This window comes from Palaemon carinicauda, chromosome 6, assembly GCF_036898095.1.
Source record: "Palaemon carinicauda isolate YSFRI2023 chromosome 6, ASM3689809v2, whole genome shotgun sequence".
NCBI lineage: Eukaryota > Metazoa > Arthropoda > Malacostraca > Decapoda > Palaemonidae > Palaemon > Palaemon carinicauda.
In genome coordinates this window covers 19,688,581-19,701,080 of record NC_090730.1, presented here as the reverse complement: position 1 = coordinate 19,701,080, position 12,500 = coordinate 19,688,581, and the positions used below count along the sequence as shown (strand labels likewise).

At 36.6% G+C, this 12,500-nt stretch overlaps 1 protein-coding gene across 1 annotated transcript in view; it reads right to left on the bottom strand.

Annotated features, from left to right (window-relative positions):
- iav (transient receptor potential cation channel subfamily V iav) overlaps positions 1–12,500 on the bottom strand; it is a 94,957-nt gene that overhangs the window by 66,205 nt on the left and 16,252 nt on the right. The window contains 3 exon segments of the mRNA XM_068374607.1: positions 1–119; positions 122–209; positions 8,542–8,702. The exon segment at positions 1–119 is cut by the window's left edge and continues 10 nt beyond it. Coding sequence (XP_068230708.1) covers positions 1–119; positions 122–209; positions 8,542–8,702 — 368 coding nt within the window.

Genomic DNA, 12,500 nt, shown 5'->3' with positions numbered 1-12,500 from the left:
CTCTCCTTCAACGACGTCGACGGCCAATTTCGGGAAACATTTGAGGAGGATCTTGGCCACCCTGGTGTGCGCCTTAGTGTCACACATGATAAGCACGTGAAGAAGAGTCTCGCCCAGGAACCACGGAACTGCATCTGCCAGCAGGCCTCGTGATCGGCCCATTTGTTGAGAGGGTTAAATGGACTCTTCGTCTCCATTTGGACGACCATCTGGAGTTTTGGAAAGGAATTCGTTAGTCCATTTGGTTTTCAATATTATTATTATTATTATTATTATTATTATTATTATTATTATTATTATTATTATTATTATTGCTGTCATTATTATTATCATTATTATTATTTTATTATCATTATTATCAATAATATTATTATTATTATTATTATTATTATTATTATTATTATTATTATTATTATCGTAATGGCTGCATCGGCAGAGTTTATTTTCTTATCCAATTTTTCTATTTTCCGGATAATTCTCTTCTCTAGAGCGCTGCAATCAGCCAGCAGACTTGAAAAATTCATCAGTTCGGGTGAATGACAAAATCGGGAAGACTTTTCAAGTATATTCTCACAAAATACAAGTAAAACTTTTGGTACAAAATAGTAAAAACTACGACGCGTTTCGAGGATAAGTCCTTCCTCATCTTCAGGTAGAGAGTGAGGTAGATGCTGCAGTCGGTGGTATTTATACCCAGGATCAGGATTACAAGTGAAAGGGCTGGAATTTTCATTGGTTTTCATTGGTTGATCGGAGCTGATATGGTATGGTGCCCTGGTGTACGATGATCTCGGCCGGGAATACCAGTCTGTGACGTCATCGGGGGACCTGAGTTTTGATTGGCTGAGGCGCGCTCTGAGCCAGCCAGGCTGCTCTCCCGCTCAGAAAAGTGTCCCACGTGGCTGAGATCATTTCCTACTTCGGCGTCAAAATTCGGGTTTCTTGATGTATCAATACGACGGCTTGATGGTAACAAGCCGTTACTGGTGTAACGACCCCTCTCAGTGAGGGCCTCAGCAAGAAGCAAGGGCTGGAGGGCATCAGTAGTCCGCAGGGTGCCACGATCTTGAAGGGCGAGGATTGAGTCAAGTAGCAGCTCGACCTCGAGGCGTTTATCAGTGGGCCCACTGATAAACGCCTCGAGGTCGAGCTGCTACTTGACTCAATCCTCGCCCTTGAAGATCGTGGCACCCTGCGGACTATTTGATGCCCTCCAGCCCTTGCTTCTTGCTGAGGCCCTCACTGAGAGGGGTCGTTACACCAGTGGTATCGTCACCCAGGATATGAAGGCAGCTGCCAAGGAACTTAAGCAGGTTGCTGGTGTTACTGTTCGTAGGGCAGACAAGACTGCTGCCTTTGTGCTTTATTGACACAGAGGAATACCACAAGAAACTCGACGACATCCTGGCTGATTCCTCAAAATTTGTGCGCCTCTCTAGAAACCCTATCGAAGAAATCAAGAAAGAGGCTAACAAAACCATCGAGGCCGTGAATGCAGCAAACAATGCCATGCACCTACCAGTTATTTCAGGGGATTTCTGGCCGGGCTACCTTTATGGCAATGTGAAAACCCACAAGCAGGGCAAACCCCCTACGCCCCATTATAAGTCAATGCCCTAATCCGACTTACCAGCTTGCCAAACGACTGAATGCGATCCTGACCCCCTACATTCCAAATCGTTACTGTGTAGCTTCATCCACTGAATTCCTGGATAAAATTAAGGACTCTACGTGTGATGGAGTTATTGCATCGATGGATGTAGAGTCTTTATTCACAAACGTGCCTGTGGACGAAACCATAGACCTTATCGCAGATAGGGTCTATAGGGACGACTCTACACCATCTCTGAACATCCCTGAACCAGCCCTTCGGACCCTCCTAGCCATCTGTACGAAGAGGGCCCCCTTTACCACCCATCGAGGGCATACCTACTTACAGAAGGATGGTGTAGCGATGGGCTCACCCCTGGGAGTCCTATCGCGAATTTTTACATGGGAGTTGTAGAAGAGAGAGTGTTCTCCCGTGTAGAATGCCCCTTTCCTGTACTTTAGGTACATAGACGATACCTTTGTGAAAGCGAGATCAAGTGATGAAATCGAGACTTTGAGGAAGATGTTTGAGGACCATAGTGTACTCCGTTTCACCCTCGAACACAGCCAAGATAATCGCCTCCCGTTCCTGGATGTCCTAGTCACCTCGACGGAGAATGGATTTCGGACCACAGTGTATACCAAACCCACTAACCTAGGCATGTGCTTGAATGGAGACAGTGAGTGCCCCACCCGATATAAGAGTTCTACCATCAAGGCTTACGTCAGGAGGGCCCTGTCGCACTGTTCCACCTGGTGCGACACACACAAGGAACTGGACCGAATATCCCAAGTACTTGTCAACAATGGATTCTCCAATAAGCACGTCCAAAAGGAAGTCAGGAAAGCAGTAGACAAGTGGTACGAACCCGACTCCGCCGAGAGAATCGACAGTAGCAATAACATCAAGCTATTTTACAAAGGACATATGCATCCGAATTACCTGCAAGACGAGAAGGCAATGAAAGAAATCATCAAGAATAATGTATCCCCTACTGAAGACACCCAGAAATTGGACTTCATTATATATTACCAAACGGCCAAGACGAAAAGCCTTATTATGAAGAATAACCCAGCGCCCCCAGAGCAGGATTTCTTAAAGAAGACGAATGTTGTCTATGCATATCAATGCCCTATCCGTGGTTGTCCCGGAAATTATATTGGCATGACAACTATGCGTCTTTCCAAGAGAATTTCTTGCCACGTACAGCAAGGGGCTATAAAGAATCATGCCCTACAAAGACATAACACCCCTATTTGTCGAGCTGATATTGTCAGTAACACCAAGATTATTGGTAGCGCCCCAGATGGTCGACGTCTACGCATCCTAGAAGCTCTACTGATACAGCGAGATAAACCCACCCTTAATACGACCCAAGAGATGTTTTTGTTACCATCAAGCCGTCGTATTGATACATCAAGAAACCCGAATTTTGACGCCGAAGTAGGAAATGATCTCAGCCACGTGGGACACTTTTCTGAGCGGGAGAGCAGCCTGGCTGGCTCAGAGCGCGCCTCAGCCAATCAAAACTCAGGTCCCCCGATGACGTCACAGACTGGTATTCCCGGCCGAGATCATCGTACACCAGGCACCATACCATATCAGCTCCGATCAACCAATGAAAACCAATGAAAATTCCAGCCCTTTTACTTGTAATCCTGATCCTGGGTATAAATACCACCCGACTGCAGCATCTACCTCACTCTCTACCTGAAGATGAGGAAGGACTTATCCTCGAAACGCGTCGTAGTTTTTACTATTTTGTACCAAAAGTTTTACTTGTATTTTGTGAGAATATACTTGAAAAGTCTTCCCGATTTTGTCATTCACCCGACTGATGAATTTTTCAAGTCTGCTGGCTGATTGCAGCGCTCTAGAGAAGAGAATTATCCGGAAAATAGAAAAATTGGATAAGAAAATAAACTCTGCCGATGCAGCCATTACTTTTAACTCAACCTGCCTAAAAGAGGGTCTCCTACCACGATATTAGTATTATCATTATTATTAGTATTATTATTATTATTATTATTATTATCAGCTAAGCCACAACCCTAGTTGGAAAAGAAGGATGCTATAAGTTTCGTTTTTCTGTTTGTTTTCATGGACTCGAATTCAAATTTAGGGAAATTATTCCTTGATGAAACGTGAAATGTTATCTCTCCCGAGTTCCCTTCTTCTTTATTCAATGTTAAATATAATAGTTTTAGGAATATTAATTTGTAGTTTAGGTTTAAGTTGAGGTAGGGAAGAAATGTATGATGTTTTTATCGGATAAGTTTCGTTTTACTGTCAGTTTTTATGGCATTTCGATTTTAGGGAAATTATTCAAAAGAGATAGTGTTAAATATAAAGTCAGCTAGAATTAATCCGTACAAATTCATAAATTAAATGATATTTTAGACAGTCCACCGTTTTTGTAAGTATGAGAGAGTTGAAATATTTTAAGTTATTATAAGATAAGTTTCATTTTTCTGTTAGTTTTTATGGATATTCGAATTTATGGAAATTATTCAAAAGAAATGGTATTAAACATAAACCCAGTTCTAAAAAAAAACATAAAATTCACAGATTAAATATCTTAGACAGTCCACCGTTTTTGTAAGTGTGAGAGGGCTGAAATATTTCAAGTTTTATAAGATAAGTTTCGCTTTTCTGTTAGTTTCTATGGCAAGTCGATTTTAGGGAAATTATTCAAAAGAGATGGTATCAAACATAAAGCCAGCTAGAAATAAACCGTAAAATTCATAAATCAAATTATATTTTAGACTGTCAGACGTTTTAGTAAATATGGGAGAATTAAAATATTTTATAAGGTCAAATGTAATGCGAGCTAAATGAAACCTAAAATTACAGTGGTTTACCTGGAAATCTAATGAGATGAAGGTAACCTGTACAACGTGGTTCAAAATGAAACCTTATGATTAATTTCAAGCCCTTTCATCTCATCAGGTAACTATTAAACTCATATAAAACGAAAAATTCTTGGAAGATTATTATGTCACCTTATTAATGAAATGGTAATTCTTCTTCAGAATGATCAAAGTTATCTTGGAGGATAAAGCAATGTTACATTTGCGATTGATTGGAGTAAGATTATCCTTAACAGTGAAGACTGTCCGCAAGTACGAATAAAGATTATTTTTTTTTACACATCGTTGTTTTATTTCACACACACACACACACACACACACACACATATATATATATATATATATATATATATATATATATATATATATATATATATATATATACATATATATGCATATATATAAATATATATATGTATATATATACATATATACATACATATATATATATTTATCTATATATATATATATATATATATATATATATATATATATATATATATATATATATATATATATATATATATATTAGATTATTTTTGTATTTACTTTATTTTGTTTTATCTATTCATTTTTTTTTTCTTTTTTTAGAGAGAGAGAGAGAGAGAGAGAGAGAGAGAGAGAGAGAGAGAGAGAGAGAGAGACTAAATGAATAAAAGTAAGAGAGAATGTCCTAAAAATTAAGTTAAATAGAGAAAAATATAATAGAGAGAGAGAGAGAGAGAGAGAGAGAGAGAGAGAGAGAGAGAGATTTTCTATTATTTTCCCTTTTTCTTGACCTTTTTCCCTTTGAAATCCCTCGTAGGTGGAAATCACTCGCTCTATCACATAACTGCTCACCACCACACACACTAAGAAAAAAAAAAAGAAAAAAAAAAAGCTTTTTGGTCGACTTTGTAAAAACAAAAATTCCCAAATAGAAGAAAGACCCTTTGAAGCCAGGTGTGCTCAGTCAGCTGGCATAACGATTGGCACTCGATATATCTAAAAATACATCGTCCAGTAATTTTATTTCATATCCTATATAATTATATGATTACTTGTGGAATAAAGTGGCACTCATAAGTCATCATTATCATCATCATCTAACACGCCTATTGACGCAAAGGGCCTCGGTTAGATTTCGCTAGTCGTCTCTATCTAGAGCTTTTAATTCAATACTTCTCCATTTATCATCTCCGACTTCACGCTTCATAGTCCTAAGACATGTAGGCCTGGGTCTTCCAACTCTTCTAGGGATTTATGGAGCCCAGCTGAAAGTTTGGTGAACTAATCTATCTTGGGGAGTGCGTAGAGCATGCCTAAACCATCTACATCTACCCCTCACCATGATCTCATCCACATATGGCACTCGAGTAATCTCTCTTATATGTAATTTTAGGCGATTCGATTTCAAATTTTACGTAGCCATTGTTTTTTTTTTTTTTTTTCTTTTTTTTCTTTTCAATCTTTAGTTAAACTCCAATTCTAAATACCCTGTATAAGAGATCATAGTTCCGAAATAAATATCATAAAAATAGTTAAGGTATGATACCTATCAAAAACCTTACTTTGACATAAAAATGAAAATGAAATATTCTTTGTATAATGTGTCGTTCATTTAAACATTCATTGATGCCTTTAATTTAATCAAATGGTTGGCAAATTCGAGACCAAACTCTTTTGCTGTTAAGTGTTACATACGATAGAAATGATATTTTTGTTAGAGAATGATTATATTACTTGAAAAATAATATCTTTCAACATAAAAGGGTAACATTTTATCCGGTTTCCATTTAATTCTGGTTATCCATCCATATACCAAAGGCACTTCCCCCAATTTTGGGGGGTAGCCGACATCAACAAGAACAAAACAAAAAAGGGGACCTCTACTCTCTATGTTCCTCCAGCCTAACCAGGGACTCAGCCGAGTTCAGCTGGTACTGCTAGGGTGCCACAGCCCAACCTGGTTATATAAATGAAAATGAATCCCTTACAAAAGATAATTTTTTCTTATGCAAAAAATATTACGAATATTACATTATCTAAACAGGAAAAACAAGAATGGCCTTCTGTTTTAGGTATAACCTCTTGGCTACTACAGTGGTAACATGTTTGCCTAGCATTTGCACGGGGGGCACATCGATCCCAGATCCGGGACCGTGAGTTAATGCTGTTGAATGGGGAGGCCACTGCTGTGGTAGGGCACCACAGTGGGGGCTTGGGTTTGCTCGGCTGACGTTATGGCGAGGCTCTATTCTGATGAAACTGGAACCTAAACCCGACACCTTTAACTTTTAAGTTGGCGTTATAATTTGATAAAGCATAATTTAACTAGAATGTGAAGTTGATCATCATACGTAAGAGCTGTTTCTATCCATGTATACCGTAAATCACGCCCACAACAGATGGCATGGGCATGACTCAAAGGAAATTAACAATTATAACATGAATAATTTTTGTGTTAACATAATAGAAATAGCCCTTTATGATAGTTAATGAATTCAATAAGCACAAAGATGAATTAATCTCACTAAAATAGAAGGTGAAATATAGCATCTGCTCTGAGATTTTACGTTTAATTGTTTTTTTTTTTTTTTTTTTTATTCTGAGGAAACAAATTGATACTTTACTGCTTAATATGTTCGGTTTCCATGGCATAACTCTCCCCAGTTCATAAGATAATATCAATTATTTCTATCCAGTCTCGTCTCTTTCTTTCCCATTTAAGGCGAAAGTTTTCCAATTGCTGATGGCATAAGGATATAATTTAATTTATGAATTCATAGGATTTTCATAGTACACGCACACACACACACACACACACACACACACATATATATATATATATATATATATATACATATATATATTATATATATACTATATATATATTATATATAATATATATACATATATATATTATATATACTATATATATATATATATATATATATATATATATATATATATATATATATATATATATATATATATATATATATATATATATTTAGATAGAGAGATAGATACATACATACATACATAAAATTCGTCAGCAAAAAAGTTCTGAGAACAAAAAAACAGTACAATATGTTATGTCTGTAACAAGATGCCAAGAAAATTTATATTTAGTTTCATGTAAGATAAATATTTACAGGATTAAAAGTAACTACAAACGATACTGACAGTAAATTGAAAATAACAAATCGTTTTTTTAAGATATCGAGCCCAGCAAAACCTGTTTGCAGTAGTAAGATAATCTTTTGAAATGAATGAAAGTAAGAGAGAAGTTGCTACAAGTTTAAGGTAGAGAGAGAGAGAGAGAGAGAGAGAGAGAGAGAGAGAGAGAGAGAGAGAGAGAGAGAGAGAGAGAAAGAGAGACTCAATGAAGGAAAGTTAGATAGAATATCCTAAAGAATAAGTAAATATAAGAAAATAAGAGAGAGAGAGAGAGAGAGAGAGAGAGAGAGAGAGAGAGAGAGAGAGAGAGAGAGAGAGAGAGAGTGAGAGATCTTTAACAAATGAAAGTAAGAAAAAGCTACAAGAATAAGGTAAATACATGAAAGATAAGAGAGAGAGAGAGAGAGAGAGAGAGAGAGAGAGAGAGAGAGAGAGAGAGAGAGAGAGAGAGAGAGAGTTTAGCGAAGGAAAGTAAGAGAAAGTAAGATAAATAAAGGAAAAATAAGAGAGAGAGGGAGAGAGAGAGAGAGAGAGAGAGAGAGAGAGAGAGAGAGAGAGAGAGAGAGAGAGAGAGAGAGAGAGAGAGAGAGTAAATAAATGAACGCAAAAGAGAACTTCATAAGAAAATGAGGTAAAAAAGGAAAGATAAGAGAGAGAGAGAGAGAGAGAGAGAGAGAGAGAGAGAGAGAGAGAGAGAGAGAGAGAGAGAGAGAGAGAATGAGAGAGAGAGAGATGGTGTATGAAAGAGAAAGACCATAAACAAAAAAAAGGAAAGCTAGAGTGAGAGCGTGAGACAGATATAGAGACAGAGACAGAGACAGAGAAGACGTGCCCTGTAACACACGGAAGCAATATCCTAATCTTCAATCCTCTTCCTTCCTCCTTCCTCCTTCCTCCTTCCTCTTTCCTCCTTCCCACCTGATCCTTCGGAATTTTGCGATATTTCCACTTGAGATATTCCGTCCTGGTAATTTCTTTTCCTCTCCCGTGATTGTACATGAAAACCCCGAATTCTTCGAGGATCAATCTCTCCACCTCTTTGCCTCCTCCTCGAGCGTATTCCTCAAGCAACCGACCGCCTGTAAGAAAGAACAGAAGAATGAAATACATTTTCGATGATAGATTTTTTTTATACCATATCATTTTTTTTTCTTTTTATTATAGTATTATATTATAGATTATGTTTAGATTATAGTTTTCTTCTTCGCAATCAAAATGGATATTATATATATATATATATATATATATATATATATATATATATATATATATATATATATATATATATATATATTATAGTATTAGATTATAGTTTATATTTAGATTATAGTTTTTTTCTTCTTAATCAAAATAGATTTTATTTCTTTATTATTATAGTACTAGATTATAGATTATATTTAGGTTATAGTTTTTTTCTTAATCATAATGGATTTTTCTTTTTATATTATAGTATTAGATTATAGATTATAGCTTCTTTTTCTTAATAGAAATGGATTCTAATTTTTTATATCATAGTATTACATTTTAGATTATAGTTTTTTCTTCTTAATCAAAATGTATATTACTTTTTTTATATCATAGTATTAGAGAGGATTGTACTTTTTAAAACAAAATATTACAATCGCCTGTAAGAAAGAACAGAAGAATTAAATGCCTTTTAAATTATGTTTTTTCTTCTTAATAAAAATGGATTTTATTTTTTTCTATTATAATATTAGCTATGATTGAGCGATTTAAAACAAAATATTTTAACTAATTAGTTTGTTGTTTTTAAAATTGAAGATAGTGCAGGAGTTAAGTGATTATTATTCAGCTTAAAAGGTGCCGATGCTTTTGGATTACCAAAATTTTTGTCAGGCTCAAGGGGTCCTAAAACCCCAATTCTTAAACTTAGCAAGTAGTGGGCGTGGTTAGAGGTCACAGCCAAAATACGCCCAAAATGCACCCAAATATTTTTTTAATCATCATGTGAGCTGATGACTTCATTTCATAACAATTTATAGAGATATATTCAAAGAATAGAAACTCCAATTTAAGAATATTTTCATTGGTGGCAAGGCTGATTAAGAAAAATATTAATTATCCCTAATTAAGCTTTTATTGATCATAAAAGGTGCTTAATTAAAACTTACTTTATTGCAAAGTACTACATCTCACTAGACGTATAAATGAACTTAAGAAAAAAAATGGTGGTGGTAAGACACTTTAAAAAAAGCACCTTGATCAAAATATTCCTAGAATTATGTTATACGGTATAACATGCGAGATGCAGACTTCATTACTATTTGAAAGAGGTGTAGTTACTAAATGATAAAAATAATATTGTGTTGGCTGAATTCAAGAAAGGGTAAATTTGCAATGGAAATAAGATTTTTAGCCACATATCCTACACATTTAGACCATCAGTTTAAAAGTCAATGTTTACTCTTCTTCGGGAGAGACACAGCTTTATGCATCTATGTATGAAATCTCAAAGTTGTCCTCATGAAGGTCACCTTTCTAAGGAATCAATGAATGTGGGAACTCAGAACCTTCAAACCAAATGGACTCGTAATGTCCATCCTTCAATTTCCATCCCTCCTCTGCAGAAGGATGCTGTAACATCTCTGGGGCAGTAGCAGAGCCCACACTTTTGCTTCAAATAAAGCTTTTTTGGTGTGTTGGAATAATTCTTGTTCAAAGGGAAAGAGTATACTACCATCAATGACCCTCAATTTTTCAAGATCATTCTTCCTTTTAGCCTTTGGTCAATAAGCCCTATCAAAAACCTTGTAGCGTTACCAATTCAGATGTCTTTACCATTATACCATTTCCACTGCACATTGAGAGGCACTAGAGTGAGTGGGAAAAAAGGGATTCTAGGTCAAGATCTTTTTGACAAGCCATAACGATACCCATTCAAAGAGGGAGAGGATTTCCCCTTTGCTCCATACATCTCTGCTGTAAAGGTTTTCGTTAAAAAAAATCTGATATTCTGATAGCTTTTCAAAAATATTTTCTGAGTTAACTGTTAGCTGTCCAGTAGAAATTAATGAAAAGCCCTCTGAGCAGCAGTGTCTTTCAACATTTAGAAATAGTCTTACTTTGCATTTTGAATAGACGCAGAGGTGTAGTCGCAGCCCGTGAAGGCGTGGAATCATAGGGGTACTTTGCATATTGGACATCCAACTGTGATGGAAATGGAAGTGATATTCAGGTACGGTTTGTTGTCCTTTGATGAAGTCTCGCCATCCATCCATATGTAAGACTTCGTATTCAAACAGAGATGTGAGAGAATTGCTAACTATGATGTTCCTAGCATATCTTTTTTCCATAAGATTAGTTACCAAGTTCTCAACTAGCTCTCTCGATCATAATAATAGTAATAATGATATATGTATCCAGACATACATATGAATATATATACATATATACTTACGTATATATCCATACATATGTACAACAAAATCAAATGCAACCCATTTCTATTCCACTGCAGGACAAAGGTCTCAGACATGTCGCTGTTCAGGTCTGGGTTTTCGACAGCTTTCATCACCACGCTGGCTAACCGCAGATTGGCGATGGTGGGAGATTTTTGTTTGATCACTCACAGCAAACCAACCTAGAATAGGTGGCCCTGACTATTATTATTATTATTATTATTATTATTATTATTATTAAATGCTAAGCTACAACCCTAGTTGGGAAAGCAGGATGCTATAAGCCCAGGGGCTCCAACAGGGAAAATAGCCCAGTGAGAAAGAAAACAAGGAAAAATAAAACATTTTAAGAATAGTAACAACATTAAAATAAATATTTCCTATATAAACAATAAAAATTTCAACAAAACAAGAGGAAGAGAAGCTAGATAGAACAGTGTGTCCGAGTGTACCCTCATAGCAACATAGGTTCCTATGCCGTCCTGAGCCTGGTAAACATTACTCGTAATCAAAACTATCTGCAAATTCCATCTTGAATAAACGTCACCTAGGTCCTAGAAATCTAACCGAGGCCCTTTGCGTCAATAGGCGTAGGAGGAGATGATAAGTTCCTAGACTAAGAGATTTGGAATGTCTCGGGTAATTACATGTTCATTTTTTTTGCTTCCATGAAAAACAATTGAAAATTCATTTGTTTATTCGGTCGTGAGCACATTTAAAATGATTTGAAAGAATTGGATCGTTGCTAAACTACTTAAAACGGATACCGTACATCTGACATGTTATCTATCTATCTATCTATCTATCTATATATATATATATATATATATATATATATATATATATATATATATATATATATATATATATATATATATATATATATATATATATATATATACTTGAGATATTGGACACTAAATTCTAACTGTATCATTGTCTATGAACTCTTTTCCTAGACATGGTTCTCCTCGGTGTTATTAGGCTTCTAAATTACTTTCCTAACTCAGTTTCTTTAGCCCTAATAACTCCATTCTCAAAGAAAAAACAAGTTTTATGTTTCCTTCATTTCTGACCCGTAAGGTTTGTTCCACATCCCCTCCCTCCTTCCCCTGTTATCCAACTCCCCTCCCTTCTCCCCCCGTTATCCCAACTTCCCCCGTCCCTCCTACACCCCGTAGACTAAACACCCCCGTCCCTCCTTCACTCCGTAGACCGAACACCCCTCGCTCCTCCCCCCGTAAGGCAAACCCCCTCCCTCCTCACACCGTAATCACAATCCCCCTCCCTCCCCCCCCCCCGCAAGCCAAACCTTCCTCCCTCCTCCCCCCCCCCCCCCGCAAGCCAAACCTTCCTCCCTCCTTCCCCCGTAAACCAACTCCCCTCCCTCCTTTCTCCCGGTATCCCAACTTCCCTACCATCCCTCCTCCCCCAAGTAATCCAACTCCCCTCCCGCCT